The following is a 17,691-nucleotide window of genomic DNA, read 5'->3' on the forward strand; positions in this document are numbered from 1 at the left end:
ACTCTTTCTTTATGGTTAACTATTTAAATTCTAATCTCTGGGCCTTACAGGTTTATAATGAAAACCAAATTCAGTTTCCCTAAGGGGTAAGAAAGAACCACTTCTGATTGCGTAAAGTTACAGAATTAGAATAGCAAATCTTTAAAGCCCTATAATTTGTTTTTGGGGTAGCATTATATTATCCTCATCTGGGTTACGTAATTCTGCCTTGGCCTTTCAAACACAGAAACATTTTACCCTTGACACAGTTTGGAATTTGGAACTGCCTGTGAAAACATGAATAACTTTGCTTTTCCATTTGAAAAGTCCCTAAACACAAATTGATAAATTCTCAAAGAATTTCAGTGCCGTTTGCAGGCTAGCATTTCAACTGCCAAGACCTATATTCAAAGCATTTGAATTGCCAGAAAAAACACAGCTGTTAGTCTATATCTCAGGCAATCTGTGCACCATCTTTTAGGCTGGAGAAGGTGCAATACAGGCTGAAGGTTAGATTTAAGTCTTGGAAGAACCAGATGCAGTACTGAAAGGATACTTACCTAGTGAAAACAACTAGATCCCAGATATTAACACTAACGCAGAAGATCTGAAGTTTTATCCTCCCCTCCCATGCCCCTCCCCAAAGTCAAGAGATTCACCAACCAAAACCTTTCTTCTAAACTTTAGTTTTACTGTTGATAATGTCTTTGTGTCTTGTTTTATCTATTAAAGGATTATGGTGGTCTAGAAGCTGACCACCTGGGAAGAATTTATGGAGTTATCCATGGAAAGGATCTCCTGAGGTTACAATGGCTGGGACAGAGGCAGTTTCTGACATTTTCATAAACTGTATTAAATTCTTGGCACAATCCGAGTTTGGACAGCATGAGTTTCCAGTCTTGCAATTTCTTAGCTAAATTGAGACTGCTTTCATTTCTCTCCTTAGATAGAATCAAGTGGACTCTTTTTCAGTTGGACTTAAGTAACCATCTGAGGTATGGTGCACTGCGCAAATAATAAAGAATTTTATTTCTGAAAATGTGAAAAGTATTTTCCCAGAATCTTTTACGACTAGATTATCTGTTCATATATCTAACACCTCCATAGGTTAATTTAGATTCGGACTGACTTGTTTTTGCAGAGATAAGACAAGCATTTAGTCATGCGTAATTTTGTATGTACAAACTCTAACTCCAGCCTTTCTCCTTCACTGGTGCAACCCCCTACAGTCTTAGGATATTCTCATAAGGAACTCTGTCCTAGATTTTCTGGAGTCTTTTCAAAGAACCCAATTAATTGCTCAGAGTCTTTCATTCGATCATCATTTACTAAGTATCTATATCTATATCTATATCTATATCTATATCTTATGTCAGCCTTTTGCATATAATGTATTTTTTAAAATCATGATAGAATGCATATGCACACATGAGAGAGAGAGAAGGGAAGAGAGAGAACCATACTTCACAGGGGTTGGTCAAAAGTGATCCCTGTCCTTCAGTCCTCCCACCCACATGACTCCTAGGCATGCCTGTGAGTTTTAGCCCAGCCAGGCCGGGGACTTAAACTGCAGTCAGCTTCCCAGTCTAGTATGTTACTGACTGCACCACAGAGGCTGGACTACATATAGTACTTCAATCAATCCTCACAATTCCTGTTTTCCAGTGAAAAAATGAGTACTACATATAGTACTTCAATCAATCCTCACAACAATTCCTGTTTTCCAGTGAAAAAATGAGCCCATACAGTTTAAGGAATGTGTCCAAAGTCACACAACTAATAAGTGCCATGGCAAGATGTGCATTCATAGTCTCTGGAACTCAGTAGCTAAGTACCAGTGATCATGTCGAGATTCCTTAAGCTGGCTTGATGGGGAATACATGCTGTACTGGAAGACACGTGTCTGCCGAACCAATGGTGTGGACTCTACTAGGGCTGAGAGAGTGCTCTGAAAGACCTGCTTTGCACTTTGTCTCTGACGTGGGACTCTGTGGGTGCTGATGATGTAATAATTTGATCAATGTGACAAGGAAGAGATCCTTCCATTTCAGAAAACTTAAACCACTTTCAATCAATATGAACAATATCAAATATCAAAGGTCTGTTATTTCATAGGTCTGAAGAGAATTATAAGCAGCACCTAAATGAATACATTTCCTGAGTTAGATTTAATGGTCTTCCTTCTAGCTTCTTGTTACCTGCTAGTTCATTAAATGTAATGAATGGGTTCTCTTAGGACTGTTCACTTTTCAGGATACGTCTAACATTGAGACTCTTTCTTCTGGAAGTGTAGTTGTGATTTTAATTGGATCCATGCCCTTGTGACCCAAACCTCAGGGTCTCCTAATGAAAATCATAGAACTATTTAGGTAGAGAGAGACCTTAGAAATCAACTAGTCTCACAGGCTCAAACTGACAGCTCCAAGGCTGAAGCTGGCCCCAATTGTATGTTGTTTGCATTCCACATTCATGATCCCATGTTTAAGTTCTTATAACTTTTTGAATTTTTTGCCAAAGTTTTAAGTGGATGTTTTTCAAATAACAAATCTGTATGCTGGTCTTCTCTTGAAGCTCTGGAATATTAGGCAGCACTGAGTGTATATTTGAGCATGGGAGCCTCCAGCCAGAGTGAACATCAGCGACTTCTCATCGATGGGGTTGAGGCCTCTGAGATGATGCCATCCTGGCATTCCCTTATGACCTGGCAGTAGTGTGGCCAACCGTCAGCTAATGCTGATTAAATGTGTTTGCATTCTCATTCTCTTGCTGTAGAGTTAAGAAGAAAGAAAAATCTTTCTGACGTCAGAAATAGAAAAACAAAATATAAAGTGAGAGGGCTTTCTGTTAAGAAAAAAAAAGTAGAGCAAGTTTTTTTGTTTTTTTTTTTTGGTGGAAGTGAAGAGTATGCATTTTTGGTTAATACTCCAATGAAGTGTCTAAATTTCAAGTCCACTTATGCTATTTGCTTGACCCTGTAAGCTTTGAGACACATGATCTGGTCTTATTTTGGAGGCCTGAAAACAGAGATGGAAAGAGCTTAAATAGCTTCTCCAGGGTTTATATTTTTAGGCCATGACTAGAATGAAGGTCTGTTTACCTTTTAGTACAGTGGTTGGCATGTAAGAGGTAATAAATATCTGTTGAATATGACATGGGCCAACATACGTATTTTTTAAACTTGAAGTCACAACATGTTTTAAGGGAAAAAAAAGATACATTAAGGCATGATATAAAAGAAATGTATGTACATTCAAAATGGGCACCAATGTTGGTAGGAATAAGTATTGCTCTATTTGCACTTCATAGTCAGCTAAGTCTTTCTTTCCTCTTTTGAAGGTACTTAGCCAAGAGGTGCTAACCACCTTCCTTCTCTGTCAGATGTATATTTTGTCCAAATTACTGCAGAATTGTGGTAGAACGTATGTCAAAATAAAATGTTAAGCTGCAAAAATTAGTTTTCAGAAAAGGCTCTCTCTCATATTTGATATCTTGCTCTCTCTTTTCTTCTCTCAAACACAAGCTTGGAAAAATAAATGACAGAATTTGCTTTTAGTTATTAATATTTTAGGGTCACATGATTTTCTGTCCCCTTCTAAAACTATATTTGTAAGATGTAAATGCAGATGTGTTATATTACATTAAATGTTTCCCTCCTGTCCATAAACACTAACAGAGTCAGAATAAGTTAAAAAAACAAAGACGGAAAAGAGAGACCTGTTGCTACACTCTGTTTTTGTTTTTTGATCCAAATTATTTATAGAACTCAGTTTTTCGAGGCACAAATATCTTCAAAAAATTTTTTTAAATTTATGATTGAGTACACGTGCATGTGAGAGAGAATGAGAGAGAGAGAGGACCACTCTCCACAGGGTCTGGTCACATGACCATCTCGTTTCTCCAGTCCTCCAGCCTATCATATCTGTGTACTCATGCCTGCTCAGCATGTTTTAGGCCAACCAGGCTGGGGATTTGAACCATGGTCACCATCTACAATCTAGCTTCTCTTAAGTGGTGTATTACCAGTGCACTATAAAGCTGGTCTGAGGCACAAGGATCCTTTTATTGGGAGAGATTTTCACTATAGGGCACGTGCACTCGCCAGACAGAGAGAGCCATAGAGACAGAAAGTGAGAAATCACCCCCCAGGGGGGACGGTAACACCGCAATCCCTTCTCCTCCATTCTCCTCTCGGGATCTTGGGTACGCACGCACATGCGCATAGCGTGAGTTTTAAGCCATTGGGTCCGGGACACGAACAATGGTCGACTACGTGGGAGTCCAGTGACATAGCCATTAAGCTAACTGCTGGTTCCCTGAGGCACAAGGATCTTGACAGTTATGAACCTATTGTGTACCTTCTGAAATAATCCAGATTACCAATGCAGACACTTTCACGAGTCCTTTTGATATAGTTCTACATCTTTAAGGGGGCTAGGTGGAACTTCTACACACACGGAATTTCTAGAACTTTGTGTACATTCTTGCTGTTTCATGTTATCCTTGAAATATTTTATTGGCTTCTGGATTATTTTTATTTTCCTTTAGAGGAAGAGATTCCACATTAACAACTGAGCTTAAAAATCACTCACAATCTTTCTTCCTCATCAGGAAGTTATTTGGCATGTTTATTCTAGATAACTGCATGAGTACATTCATAATCATGTCCTATGTTTAGTCAGGTTAATCAGAAAATGGCTCATCACCGTCCTACCAACAAATCTGTTTTTGTGTAAATACTCTGACCTCAGTCTTCTTTCCCATAGTTTCTTATCTTGGATTTTTAAAAGGTGTTTCAGAGATAAGGCCTGTGTGAAGTCCTAGTGATCCCGAAGGACGGTATGGAAGGGGATGGAGCGTCCCAGCATATCCAGAAGTCCTAGATTCTGTTGTTCTCTCCTGAGCAAATACCACAGATTTTGTCCATTTCCTGCTGCCTTGCCATGGAAGGCACCAAAGGCACCAGTAACTCCAGTTGAGAAGCACTTCAAAACACAAACGTAGTGAGTTTGTTTATTTGTATATATGTTCGCTTTTAAGGCAGCACACATGGTGAGGAAGAATGTAGGGGTGGATGATCTACTCTGGTTTGCATCTCTTTTACGCTCTTTGTTTAAATTTCAAATTACTTAATTCTCTAAGCCTCTCTTTTCACATCTATATCATGGGATAATGATACTAGTAATGCGTACTGCGTTAGGATGGTTTCCTGGGAAACAGATCTACAGATGGGGATTTGTATGTAAGGGTTATTGCAAAAAATGCCCTGGTAGCCACATCGCTGGGAGAGTGACAGAGGCAGGACTGGGCAAAGGGAGGTGTGAAGCTTTTAAGACTTTATAAAGTTCTTTAATACGATGTCTTAAAAGCTCTTTGCTGGTCCCTGAGGCACCCAGGAGCTAAGATGGCCCTTCAGAGGCACCTACCTTGAGGTGGCTGGGCCTTTAAACCCTTGCTCTGGCCAACCAGACAAGGAAGCATGACCTTGGGTGACAGCCGAGGACAATATCTCTAGAGAATAACACACTTAGCAACACTGCTACAAGCTGAGAGAATGAGAGCCGGAGTTCTCCAGAAAAGATCTGGACAACATGCCGGGGACCTACTACACCTGCCTGTGAGGATTAAATGAGATGATCCATACTCATCATTTTATACAGTGCCTGGCACACAATTTTATAGATATATTATCTAACAGGAACTTACTGAACATCACTGAAGATGCTAGAGAAGACACTGAGGACAATTGGGAAAGTGTGAAAACAGTGAATGAATGGACCCTACCAGGAAGAGATCACAGTTGAATGAGGAAGAAATGAATGAGAGGTTGCAGATAGCCTACCCTCTCGATCACTGGATATGCCTTAGTAATATTCTCTAATTACCAAATGGATACCAGTTAGTCTCTGTAGCTCTGGAAGTGATTTAAAAAAAAAGTGTTACTGCCCTTAAACATATTATCTTATTGGAGAGTCAAACAATATATGCGTGAAAGAACCTGATAATAGCATGATATATGATTAAGTATCAAAATGTGTGGCAGAGACCTTAACTGGTGATTGGGGCTACCCTAGAGAGATGGGGGTGCTAGAGTAGTCAGGAGAGCTTTATGGAGGAATGGATTTGATCTGGACATTGCCCATTCCTTTGGATAGGTGGAGGGGAATAAAAGAACTCCAGACTAAAGAACATGGGCAAAGGATCTGCCCATGCCTTGATGGTGGTGAGCGAGCGAGCTGGATAGCAATGGAGATGTTTACATGGGCACATGCTACCAAATGGATCTCTAGTAATTGGTGAAATCAGATTACTTCTGTGACAGACTGGGGCATTTATGCCTGATCCTACCAGCACTCTTTAGGAATTTCAAGTGACTCAGATGAAACACTGTAACAGGGAGATTGACCCAGTAGTACTGAAGAAGACGAGCTGTAAAGGGAAACTAGCACTCTCAGGTCATCTTCTCAATGTCTCCTACTAGTTTTCGTGAATGACCTAGGTGACAGGTATTGAAGCTGGAACAAGAAGATGGAATTGAGCACCTAGATGTCAGATGCTTTGTGAGGCAGTTTTAGCAGAAAGACAATGCGTAAGGAAAAAACAGAGTCTGGGTCCAGTTTTCTAAGGTAGGAGCTCAAATCATGGTTCCTCTTCTTTCATACATGTGATCTTGGACAAGCTCCATAAGCTCCCTGTGCCTTTATGTTTCCATTTTCAAAATGAAATCAATACTCCCCACCTTACAAAGTTGCAGAGACAAAATGATAATTTAATGTAATTTGAATTGAAGTCACTTGCTAGACTGATAGATGTTCAGTAATGGATACTGTTGAAATGATTATTGTGCTCATGTCAGGAGCCTCTTCCTTCTCCTTAAACTGTATTTAGGATTTGTCTCTGGTTGTCTGAGATTCACAGAACTTAAAATAAAGTACAGCATTTAAGTTCTATTGTTAAGAGACCAGCAGATGGCATAATGGTTATGTTGCTGGACTCCCATGTAGTTGACCATGGTTTGAGTCCCAGACTCGGTGGCTTAAAACTTGTGCTGGGTGTGTGTGCGTGTGTGTCCTAAACTCCCAAGAAGAGAATGGAGGAGAAGGGATTGCAGTATGGCCACCCCCCTCAGGGGATGATTTCTCACTTTCTGTCTCTCTGTCTCTGGTGAACACATGTGCCCTGTAGTAAAAATCTCTCTTAAACAAATGAAATAAAATCTATTGTTAGGTCTGATTTCAGAGCTTTACCACCCTTTCTCAAGAGAGTCAGAAGGATCAAGGATAAAGTTAGGTTGTGCTTTCTGCTGGCAGATAGCTCTTGGGTGAGAGATCACTGGCAGAAGACACCACCCTTTAAATTTGAATCTCATACTAATCATTCCACATTGAAAGTTTTTATCCCTTTGGGTCCTGAAGTATTTTCTAGAACAGCCTTTTCAAACATCTCTAATGGAAAATTGTACCAGGTGACTTTGCTCAGAGTGGCCCTTCTTTTTCACCTCACTATTACCATGCCCTCGAGAAGATTAAAGCGTAGTGGCCAGAAGTTGGCCTATAGGTTAGGAGCTATAGTCATTAAGATCAATTAAAATAAAATAAAATAAAACATTTAGTTTCTTAGTTCCAAATAGCCCCATTTCAAGTCCTCAGCAGTCACATGTAGCTAGAGGCTGCTGTATCAGGCAGCATAGATATTGAACATATTTTTTTTAGAGGTTTTCGCTATAGGGAGCGTGTGCTTGCCAGACAGACAGAGACATAGAGACAGAAAGCGAGAAATCACCCCCCAGGGGGGATGGTCACACCGCAATCCCTTCTCCTCCATTCTCCTCTTGGGATCTTGGGCACGCATGCACACGCGCCCAGCGTGCGTTCTAAGCCACCGGGTCCGGGACACGAACTGCTGTCGACTACGTGGGAGTCCAGTGACACAGCCATTACGCTAACTGCTGGTTCCCGATATTGAACATTTTTGATCTTCATAGAAAATTGTTTTAGACAGCACTGCTCTAGAGTCAAACTGAGTAGAATAAAATGATGCCTAACGCTAGCTGCTGACCTGACACTGAATAAATAATTTCATCTTTCTATATCTTAGTCTTATCATCTGTAAAATGAGAATATAGGTATCAACTTATATGAGAGTTTAGATGAGTTTATAAATGAAATATAGCTAGATCAATCCCTAGCATATGGTCTTGTCTCAATAACAGCAATTACTAGTCACCAAAATCCTGACAAAATGATAATTTAATATAGTGTGAATTGAATTTGCTTGCTAGAGTTATAGATGCTCAGTAACTGATGTAGTTGAAATTATTATTATGCAACAACACCTACTTCAGAAAGAAAACAAAGAGTATGTACATGAAGGGAGGAGAGCGGGGAGCAGTTGCCGTCATCCATGCTCCTGAAGCCCATCCACTTACTGCTTCAGAACTCACCACATGATACTGTGACTTTCCATGTCTGATTTCCCTGCCAGACTCCACACTGGGGATTCAGGAACGGCTGTCTTATTTCTCCTCCTATGCCTGGCACCTACCACGGGCCTTGAACAATGTTAGTGCTCATTAAGTACTTTCTGTTCAAGAGTTGAGCTAATTCAAGTGCTTGAGAACTGACAGTATTCTTATTTATTAATATCTTAGTAGGATTGGACCTTTTCTAATTTCATGTATTTTTTAACTATGTAGAGATAATAGATTTACAATTAAGTATAAGGACAATGGGGAAAATATTATACTTAAAATAAGGAATGGATGAGAAGAGCCAAAATGGATGATCATTTTGCAGGTTGGGAAGAAGGAGAGAGGAGGAAAAGGAGGAGAGAAGAGAGGAATTCTGTAGGAGAAAGCTCCAAGACAAGTTTACCCTACTTCAACGTTTTGCTATCGGCAGGTCCTAAAGCCCTGGATGTAATTATGTTGACTGAAACTCCTGGGCTTGGGTAAACAGAAATTGAATGTGTCAACAAATTATTTAATTAAACAGAGTAGGTAGCAATGCAAAAGCAAAAGTGTAATGTACAAAAGAATAATATTGAAAACTTCAATTATGGTAGAATTGAGACAGTAAGACATGAAAGAAAAATTATACCTTCATGGGGTCCAGACTATAAACTTGGTTAGCCATTGTGAAAAAGGAAGCAAAAAATAAGATATAGACAGTGCAATTGTAGGGACCAGCAGTTAGCGTAATGGCTATGTTGTTGGACTCCCATGTAGTCAATTGTGGTTCGAGTCCTGGACCCGGTGGCTTGAACTCACACTGGGAGTGTGTGCGTGCGTGCCCAAGATCCCAAGAGGAGAATGAAGGAGAGGGGATTGTGGCATGGTCATCCCCCCGGGGGGGGTGATTTCTTGCTTTCTGTCTCTCTGTTTCTCTCTGGAGAGCGCGCCTAATAGAAAAAACTGCTAAAAAAAAAAAAAAAAAAAAAAAGAAGAAAAAGAAAAAAGAAAGTGCACTTGTATTATTCAAGAAAACATTGAATACATTTAGATCAACCCTGAGAGTTTAAACATAAGTTTAAAAGCAATTGAGATTAAGCCATCATTTGAAATGAGCCAAGCATCAGGAGGACTGAGAGAGGCATTAAACTGGGCCTCAGGATTCATGCCATCAGCATAAAAGTAGCAGTTACAATTAAAAGCAGAAGTGAATGACTAAGATAAGACATGAACAGATGGCCAAAGCATTCCACTTAATAGGGTGCTGAGACCAGATATATTTTATATTTCATCCCAAGTTAACAAATATTAGGACATTAAAATGCATGAAACATGTCGTGTATCCCATCTTGCCACATTTTTTATTATGGAGTTGGAAAGACAGCCTGCACAGAACGTATGTAAATGCATCAGACTAAGCAAATGCTGAGTCAGGCGGGATCAAGAAGGTCGGTTGTTTTTCTATTTTCTGAAGAGCCTGGTCAAATCTATCCTAATCATCCTTTTTCCAGTTTCAGATGGCCACTCTCTTCTATAAAGACTATGAAGAAGGCTAGATTGCAGGATGATACTTTCTTTAAAGGCAGCAAGAGCTCCTAATGGTGTTTGTGCATAGATATATTTTATTGGACTGTAGTGTGTTGTTTATTCTAAGCAATCATCAGTACCAGGTAATCCCACTATGATCAGTAGACTATTATTGATAATGCGAGGCCTTTCCTGTGTTTTTGGTTGAACCTGGAGCTCTCTGCATAGATCGACTGAGGCTACAGGGTGAACACAAGGTTTTCATTGGTTCACAAGGAGTGTGTGTCTAGATTCAGTGAACGCTCCTGAACTTCTGTGTCTGAGCTCACCCCAGGTATAGGGTCTCTAATCAGATTGTGACACTGATTCCTTGATGAAAAATTTACCGATATCCTTTCTTTGTGACTGTCAAGTACTAAGTTATCAGATTTTCTTTTCTGTCTTCAGAATACATTTATGCATCCCTAAAGATGAAGAGACATTTCTTCCTCTCTACTCTTCTTTTTATTTTCACCTAACAAGATAGCACTGTATTCATTCATTCAGTATCACTTAATCTGTATTTTTTGAGCACCTGCTTTGTGGTAGGTACTAAGTCAGGAACTAGAGATAAAATGGCCTTTGCTCTTACATTTAAAAAGAGTGCAACTTCCTCACACCCTGTGTTTATTAACCCTGACACCTTTCGACATAAACAGATGTGGAGGAAAGTATTCAAACCTAAGGTAGAAGCTACAGTTCCACAGGAAAAGAAAGGAAGGAAGGAAGGAAGGAAGGAAGGAAGGAAGGAAGGAAGGAAGGAAGAGCAAGGAAGAAAAAAAGAACAAAGAAATACTTAAGAGAGTATGCCATGTCCCTTTGTCCTTCTGTTCTGCTCCAAATTAGGTTCTGGGAAATACTGTACACCAAAAATGAGAGTCTATGAGTGAAATTATTTTGCTCTCTAGTTGTGAGGTCATTGGGAGAAGAGTACCAACAGTAAATAGAAATGCCTTCCACATTTCCAAAGTTTAAAAATTGGTAATAAGCTTTCTTTATAATGTAGCAGAGGTAAGCCACCTTTATTTATAAATATAAATTATGTTTCAAAAGTCATCTAAAGAGCCATCTGTATGAAATTTGCTATAAAGAATGAGTATATTTTAAAAGTGATGAAATATGTATATCATTTATAGCCATACCCAGCTGTTGATTACATGAGTTTTAAAAAGCCAATAATTGTTTCAATATTCATCTAAAATACTCTGATTGAATGAGGAGATAAACAAACCTGCTATTAGAAGATGAAAGGAATATGTATATGTAAAATCATCAAAGGGTATACTTTAGAGAATTACACAAATGCTTGAGGAAAAATTATGTAAATATCATTTTTTTCCTTAAAAATGTAAAAAAGTTCCAAAAGTGGCATACTACTATATCATAAATATGTATCATTCTAAAAGTAATGCTGAAGGCATTAAGCATTTCTCTTTAGGAGAAACATTATTTAATGAAAATAAAAAACATTTTCAAAGTACTTGATTGCTAAGTGTTTACATCAGCTACAACTGTTTCGGTTAAAAAAAAATAAATGTAGCTATTCAGGTAGAGAAGGTAACGAAGTATGCTTTTTCTTTAAAATACAAGGCTTATGGATTAGGTATTTCAAAGGCAGAAATAATTTAAAGGCCTAAAAATAAGACCTACAAAGTTGAACAATAGAGTATATTTCCCAGAGTGTTTCATAGAAATACATTTCTTTCACTTTGTAGTTACTTTTATTCTCATAGCTGTAATCTCATGGAAGTAGTTAGAACACAGATAAGAGAACAGAGACCCCCACAGGGCCATGAAAGAGACTCTGGGCTCGGGGGTATCGCATATTTACTAGTGCTAGTAAAATTAGGATGCAGTCTATAAAGGATAAGTATCTAATATTGAGTGTTTGCTGTGAACCAAATATTGCAAAACATTGTTTTCATTCATTTTAAAGATTTGATTCTTACAAAACCCCACGAGAAGTTATAATTATTATCCCCCCCTTTTTTTTTTGGCCTATGAAGAAACCAAGACTTAGTGTGATTTTTGGTTAGCTTACCTCATGTTCAGCCACTAGAAAATAATAGAGCAGAATGGGACCTTGGGAAGCTATGCCTTTATGTGTATGCTACAATACAGTATAACAATTAAGTGCAGTAGTATTAGGCATTATAAATAATCTACACATGATTCATAGTATGTAGGAGGATATGCTTACGTTAGAAGCAAATACTGCATTGTATTATGTGAGGGACTTGAGCACCTGAAGATTTTAGTGTCACTGAGGGTTCCTGGAACCAATCCCCTTGGAAACTGAGGGATGACCATATATTTTTTATCTATGTGTATGGGTACTTGTATAGCAATAGAGGATGTATAAAAATGTAGTATTATGTACATTTTAAATGATGAGTAAATTCGCAGCAGGATTTGGTACTAATATATTCAAGGTACCCGTCTTTCTCTGCCGTATCTTTGACTCATCCCTTTTATCCTTTCTCCTCTGCTACCATTGTGACTGTTCTGTACAGACGACCATGTGAAGCCCAACTATAACTCTGTATGATTGATTTTATCTGAGGAGCCCTGAGAACTGTAATATAACCTGCCCAAGGTTATTTTGGAGATTAAATGTCAAAGCAGGATTTAAACCCACCTGAGTCTGCCTGACTTCAAAGCCACCTTCCACTGTGCTTTGTTGCCTTTCATCTGAGAGATTGCCAAATACTCGTGCCACATACTGGCACCTGAAATATCCTGGACCATTGGCACCTGGACAAGGATCCTCACAGGGTGTAGACGCAGTGGGAGAACGGTAGAGGAGAGCCAGAGGAAGACCCCTGCCTAAAAGTTCATACAACCTGTCAAGCTACAAGTCACAATCTGTTAATGCCATGCCACGGTGACCCCTAAGGGTCTTACTACATTATATACAATATAGAAGTGACCATACCATCTCAAAATGAGTTAAACATGTGAATAACCATAAGCATGGGTAGTGGATTAAAGACAGAATGTCAAACTAGATGTATTATTAAGAAGACAGAGGGACCATTCAGTGGCACAGCAGAACAACGTGATGCTCTGCAAAGTTGATCTATATGGGAACCATTTGGTTTTGTGTCCAGAGACCTCCCTAAGTATGCCAGGCATGTGCATGTTCATGATCCAGAACTGACTGAGGCTGGGAGTGGATCATGGCATCAGGACCCTACTGGAGAAGATGTGTCTCTCTCTGTTTCTTTCTCTCATGGAAGAAAAAAAAATACATTTAAAAAAAGAAGAATGAGGATATAATTAAAAACTGGAGGTTCTAGGAATGTTAAGAAATGCATACAAATACATATAACTTATTACACGACTAAAACTTGGACTGTTGTTTAGTACCAGAGTTTTTAATCAATGGAACCTTAAACAGGCACTAATTATAATACTCTCTCTAATAGTGGGTAGTTATCAAACTAAACATTACCCTTTTTAAGTTTATAATATGAATAAGTTTATATATATTATTTGATTGAAAAAGTATTCTACTTCCATGGCAATTATACAGATCTGCTAAAAAGTTCTTCAAAATGACCCTTGAAGATCTGGATACTTAAAACATGTATTTATGTTTCATAATTGCTTAACCATGGACATGTTCACAACAGAAATAAAAATTTTGGAATTATTAGAAAAGTATTAATATTTTCCCAAATGGATTACTTTTAGTGAGTACAAAGGGTTTTGGAATATTGCCAAGAGGCGCTTCATGTAGAGAAGGCTGCTGAAACTAAATGCTGGAATTATTAAGCAACTACTAGAGAAGTTCTAAATTTCTAAATAGAAAGAATGCTATGAGAAAACAGAATTTGAGGAGATAAATGACCTTTCAGTGTTGCTAAGGAGATTTTATGATGGGTTTTTCCACTTAATTCAATAGCAAGCAAATAAAGCAATAAATTGGGACATGCTCTACCACTAGGAAGAAAACTGCTGAAAGGAGTTGTAATGGGAAGCAGAAGTCAGAGGGTGGAGTTGATAGTGTTCTGATCCCTTGCGGCCTATCCTTGAGTGCTGAGCTCTCCCAAGGGTCTCTTGACTGATAAAACTGCTGGCCCCTGGAATCCTGCCCCAGTAGGCTGACATTAAGTGGTGGACACAAAGCAGACCTGTCCCACTGCGTCAGCTAGGCTGACAGGAAGAGACCTCAGGGCTGCAATTACACTCAGCGTGACACAGGAACTTCTGGCATGCACTTCTCTTTTCCCTCCACCTGTTGATTCCTTTTAAGTCTGGAGAACTGGAATATATCCCTGAAGAAATAGACATAACTTCTTTCATGCCAGGAGATACTATAATTCAAGAAAAAAAATTTTTTTTTTCTTCACTGAAGAATGAATGTTACATAGATTATTTTAGGACTGTTTTTATTCTGGCAAAAACCAATTTCAATAAAATATTTTAATACATTATTTGGTGAAAAACAAATAAAAGAAATACATAAATAAAAGAAGTAACACCTATCTACCGAGTTCATTAAACCCAGTGTTCCCATCATGCACCAACTTACCGTTCTCTGTGAGTTACTGTGTTATTTAAGTTACTACCAAGTAAATTACTGTTACGGATACAGTGGTAGCTGAGTCTGGTCTCACATCAAGTGTTTCGTTTTTTTTCTCCCCATAACTTCTTTACTCTGTGTTTTAAGAGAATCTGATTTGATTAACTCTGTTGAGTTGCCTGTTTCAACATTTTCATGATGCTAAAACATTAAAAAATGTGTCCAATGAGTGAGTGATTTAGCTAACCCTGTAAAAGTTCACTAAACAACAGAAAAGATAATGGACTCAAGTTCAACTGAGATTCTTGAAGGATTAATTCTCTGTTAAAGCTACTACCTATTCATTACCCACATGTGGTTATCAAGCAAATCTTCTTTCCAAAGCTCTCAGTGTGACCTGTAATCTTTTGGTTGTTGACATAAATAAATACCTCCTTGGATGGGGCAAAAAGTCTTTCGGCCAAAGCCCCAGAAAGGAATGGTGTTAAAGTATGTATTTCCAAGAAAAATAAAAAGCAAACCAAAGAAAACCCTGTTTCAAGAGGCTGATTCTTTGATCCATTAGGAGGGGCTCCTCATGTCAACAGAGGTGGAATTGATTTGGTTTGGAAAATCTGGAAGGTCACTTCTGAAGAGAGCGAACTGGGTGTATTGAGCTGGAAACTCAGGGTCTTGGTTTCTAGGCCTGAATTCATCAGGAATTTGCTGTGTCACCTAAGGCCTTCTTGCTATTGTTTCAAATGCTGCTTGATTTCTTGTAACAGATCTGCATCTATGTAACATCTTTCTTCAGATTTGACAGCTCCAAAATTATTCTGCATCCTGATTTGGGCTATCAGTTCATTTAGTGGGCCCTTGAACTGGGTAGGTGCATTCAGTTCACACTGAATTGTATCTGGCTGAACTCGCAACTGTTCTTCATCAGCCTGATTGGCATAGCCACTTTTCCTTTGAATTTCCTGTTTGATTAGGACCTGTAAGGTTCTGTGGGAAAGATCCATGAGTTTCCTCTTGTATTGTGCAATTTTGGCCATAGTTGTGATTTGATTCTTTTGTAGCTCACTAATATCTTCAGATATGGTATCTAATCTGGTCTGATGCTGCTTAGTCATCTGATCTTGAACCACCTTCAGTCTATGGGGAAGTTCTTTGAAACCCACCATTGGTACAGGAATTAACTTTTCAGCATCAGGGTTATCCACTTTGGCTTGTTCCCAGATAACAGGATCAACACCAGCAGGAGGATTCTGTAAAAGTTGTTTGATCTGCGCAGGAGAAAGTTCTGTTGTAGTCATAGAAAGGGTTATGCCGAGCTGCTGCAATTGTGTTTTTATGTTGGTTTGTTCAAAATGGGCATAGTGTTGTAGCTGGAATTCTTCTTGAAGTACCATTTGGAGATTGCTCAACAACATAAATGACAACTTCTGTCTGGTCATCTGGCAAATATTTTTTTTTTTTTTTTTGTGGTCCAGGAAGCCCTGGTCCTTTTTTTTTTTTTTTTGGAGAGGTTTTTGCTATAGGGTACGTGCACTCACCAGAAGGACAGAGAGAGACAGAGAGACAGAAAGCGAGAAATCTCCCCCCAGGGGGATGCCCATGCCGTAATCCCTTCTCCTCCATTCTCCTTTCGGGATCTTGGGCACGTACGCACATGCGCCCGGAATGAGTTTAAGCCACCAGTTCTGGGTCTCAAACCGTAGTCGACCACGGGGGAGTTCAGCGACATAGCCATTATGCTAACTGCTGGTCTCCTGGCAATGTTTTAATACCCTTTACATTTACGGTGAGGGTCTGGATTCCTCCCAAAACTTTATGCAATGATTCTACCAATTGCTGTTGCTGTCTTCGAATATCTGTTTCTCTTTTGTTGAAAACTAAAACTATTAACCCATCTTCATCCCAGCCCATAAGCAGCTATAGCCTACTGCCTTAAATCGGCAGAAGGGATTTTCTTGTGGAATGTTATTGTTGATATATCCTTTTCCTGTTCCCCAAAAGGTCTGCAGTTGATTCCATTTTGCCAAAATAGCATTTCTCTCATCTCCCAGTAGTGTTGGAGCAGAAAGAGCACTTGCAGTATTTATCAGTTGGTTGGACTGGGTAGGAGCTTGTGTAGGCTGGCTGAAGAGACCACCTAACCTAGTCTGCTGCTGCTGCTGTGTGTTAAATCCTCCGAATCCCAGTCCAGTTCCCAAACCAGTACCTAACCCAGTACTAGTTCCCGTTGTTGTGCCAAAAGCAGTACCAAATCCAAAACCTTTGTTCTGAGTACCACCAAAGAGTCCAGTGGTGTCTGTGTTAGCTGGGGTGGAAAAGCTGAACGCAGAACCTGCAGTTGTTGATGTTGTCCCAAATCCTCCAAACCCACCCGCAGGAGCTGCGGTAGCTGCAGCAGTGCCTGAGGCGCTCGAGGGAGCCCCGAAGTTGAAAGCCATGTCGCGGGAGCTGGGTACCAAAGCAGTGCCAGTAGGAATTATATTTCCAAGGTACTGATTGCCATGCAGGATTTTATAAAATATTCCTGAATTTTATCCAGTAAATCTAATTTGAAACTGGCAAGAGTCTATTTCTTACACAACTATTTTTCTACCTTTTCCCCCCCAAATATAGTGATTGGAATAATCTACCTTATCTATTCATTTCACCTTTTCTGAGTTTCTACCAAGTGTAGATCACTGAGCTGGGAACTGTAGGGGTTAGAGAAATAAATGAGACAATCCCCAACCTCTGGGAATTTGCAGTCGACAAATTTAAGATTATATTAATATTTGTGCACACACACAGGTTCTCATATTCAAATAACTGTAATATATCAGTTGTTTCAATTTTATGCTTGTTTTTGTTTTCTTCAGTTACCTATGCCACAGAGAGGAGAAATATCTGCCTTTTTTTTGTGTAGGGAAGCACTTTGGCCCTAGAAAGACTCTGTGGTGCAGGGGGGAGGCTGTAGTCTTCTTTTGCCTGTGATGCTAGGGTTGATGCAGTGCACATCCTGTCTGTTTCGAAACATAACCTGTCCTAATTCTTAGGCATCATTCATGACAGCTCTGCTTCTCAAAGTTACTGGTGCCATCACAAAGCAGCTTAAGAGAGTACTTGCAGAGGTCCATGGGGAGCATCGCTTCCTACCTCTCCAGTGACTGCCCTAGGAGTCTTCTTTGGATGCATACAA

At 39.3% G+C, this 17,691-nt stretch overlaps 1 protein-coding gene and 1 pseudogene across 1 annotated transcript; one reads left to right on the forward strand and one right to left on the reverse strand.

Moving 5' to 3' along the window:
• Positions 1-17,691, forward strand: part of LOC102485361 (heterogeneous nuclear ribonucleoprotein D-like pseudogene) — an 87,264-nt pseudogene that overhangs the window by 46,334 nt on the left and 23,239 nt on the right.
• Positions 4,797-16,954, reverse strand: LOC102474854 (nucleoporin p54-like). Its single transcript, XM_014587004.1, is given in 7 exon segments — positions 4,797-4,961; positions 12,033-12,101; positions 12,630-12,813; positions 15,234-15,878; positions 15,880-15,963; positions 16,279-16,426; positions 16,429-16,954. Coding segments are annotated over 7 exon segments (1,821 nt in total).

This window comes from Tupaia chinensis, unplaced genomic scaffold (assembly GCF_000334495.1).
Source record: "Tupaia chinensis unplaced genomic scaffold, TupChi_1.0 Scaffold000028_1, whole genome shotgun sequence".
NCBI lineage: Eukaryota > Metazoa > Chordata > Mammalia > Scandentia > Tupaiidae > Tupaia > Tupaia belangeri.